This window comes from Penaeus monodon, chromosome 25 (assembly GCF_015228065.2).
Source record: "Penaeus monodon isolate SGIC_2016 chromosome 25, NSTDA_Pmon_1, whole genome shotgun sequence".
Lineage (NCBI taxonomy): Eukaryota > Metazoa > Arthropoda > Malacostraca > Decapoda > Penaeidae > Penaeus > Penaeus monodon.
The window spans coordinates 6882931-6884301 of NC_051410.1; the positions used below are offsets into that span (position 1 = coordinate 6882931).

The window sequence follows — 1371 nt, forward strand, 5'->3', positions numbered from 1 at the left end:
GGCAGTATCTGAATTCGAGTAGGCTGTCCAATAAGACATCTGTAAGAACTGATGGTGACGGCTTGTAGACATGCAATATTCTCACTGAAATCTTGCTGGCGGCTTTTGCAGTATCTATCGCTGTTTTAGAGCGTGTCGCGGTGTCCTGCAATCTCTGAAAGACAGAGACCTATTGTTGCAAATGTTGGATGCATCAGTACTCATAGAAGTTAAGGTCTGTAGATGTAGATAGGACCAGTACCTTGTATTTTTTTTCTGTAGTTCTGGGAACAGCAGGGGAAATAAAGAAATGAAAGCTGCCTTCGAGGAAAATATGTGACGGCGCTTTTCTCAATTGAACCTAATCTAAAAACGAAAAAAAAAAATACATATTTTTTTCTTCTTTTTCATTTTTTTTACCATTAATTACAAACCTTCCCCCATTTTCTATGAACACTGCTGCATGCTCACATATTTTCTGATCCCCTGCAAAAATATCTGTAGTTTAGAAAACCCGATGAATTTCAACCAACTAACTTTTTTTATTTTGATACTTTTATTTTGATATAATTTTTTTCATTCAATATTATATTACCATGAACTATTTATAGTCACTATAATTGGAGTATATTCAAGTTAATTTACAGTCCTATGATGATCTCAATAATTTAGTATAACGATATATCCAATCTGTCTACAGCAGGTGGGAGTACTCTAATATTATCAGTAATTTGTGGAACATTAACGAATAGCACTAAATCTAATGAACTGAAATGCGTATATCAATTCAAAGTTATTTTCTGATATTTTGTGCATATTTATAAAACATTATGATCAGAAACCACTGCAGTATAGTTCTACCACAATCGTGCGACCAGCAAACTAACCCGGATCGCATGTACCAGCAACATCACTCTACCACAGTTCTAACCACAGACGCACAACACACGCACTGACCTCCACTACAACTACAACCACAAAAAAAGTTTTTCTGTTAACAACTACACAAACCACTCCCGTCCATCTATTATTTTCGATCACAACACACACACACATACACATACACACTTACACCCCAAACCTCCCCTACAACCCTTAACAACCCTCCCTTCCCCAACCCCCAACCCCCACAACCCTCCCACACACCCACCCACCCCACAACTAACCCTCCCACCCACGACCACACGAACTCAATAACCCAACCGCCCCCTTCTCTCCCCCCTCCCACCATCAGGAGCGTTCGGACACCGAGTGGAAATTCGCCAGGACGACCCTCTGGCTCAGCTACTTCGAGGACGGTGGCACTGTGCCTCCGCCCTTCAACGTCATCCCGACACCCAAGGGCATAATGAGGCTCTTCGGGTTGGGCGAGAAGAAGATGAGGGGCTCGAT

The 1371-nt window shown here is 41.4% G+C and overlaps 1 protein-coding gene across 1 annotated transcript in view; it reads left to right on the forward strand.

The window, feature by feature from the left end:
• Window positions 1–1371, forward strand: part of LOC119589312 (transient receptor potential protein-like) — a 21475-nt gene that overhangs the window by 16394 nt on the left and 3710 nt on the right. The window contains exon 15 of the mRNA XM_037937934.1: window positions 1214–1356. Within this exon, the coding sequence (XP_037793862.1) occupies window positions 1214–1356 (143 nt within the window). The remainder of the gene's footprint in view (window positions 1–1213; window positions 1357–1371) is intronic.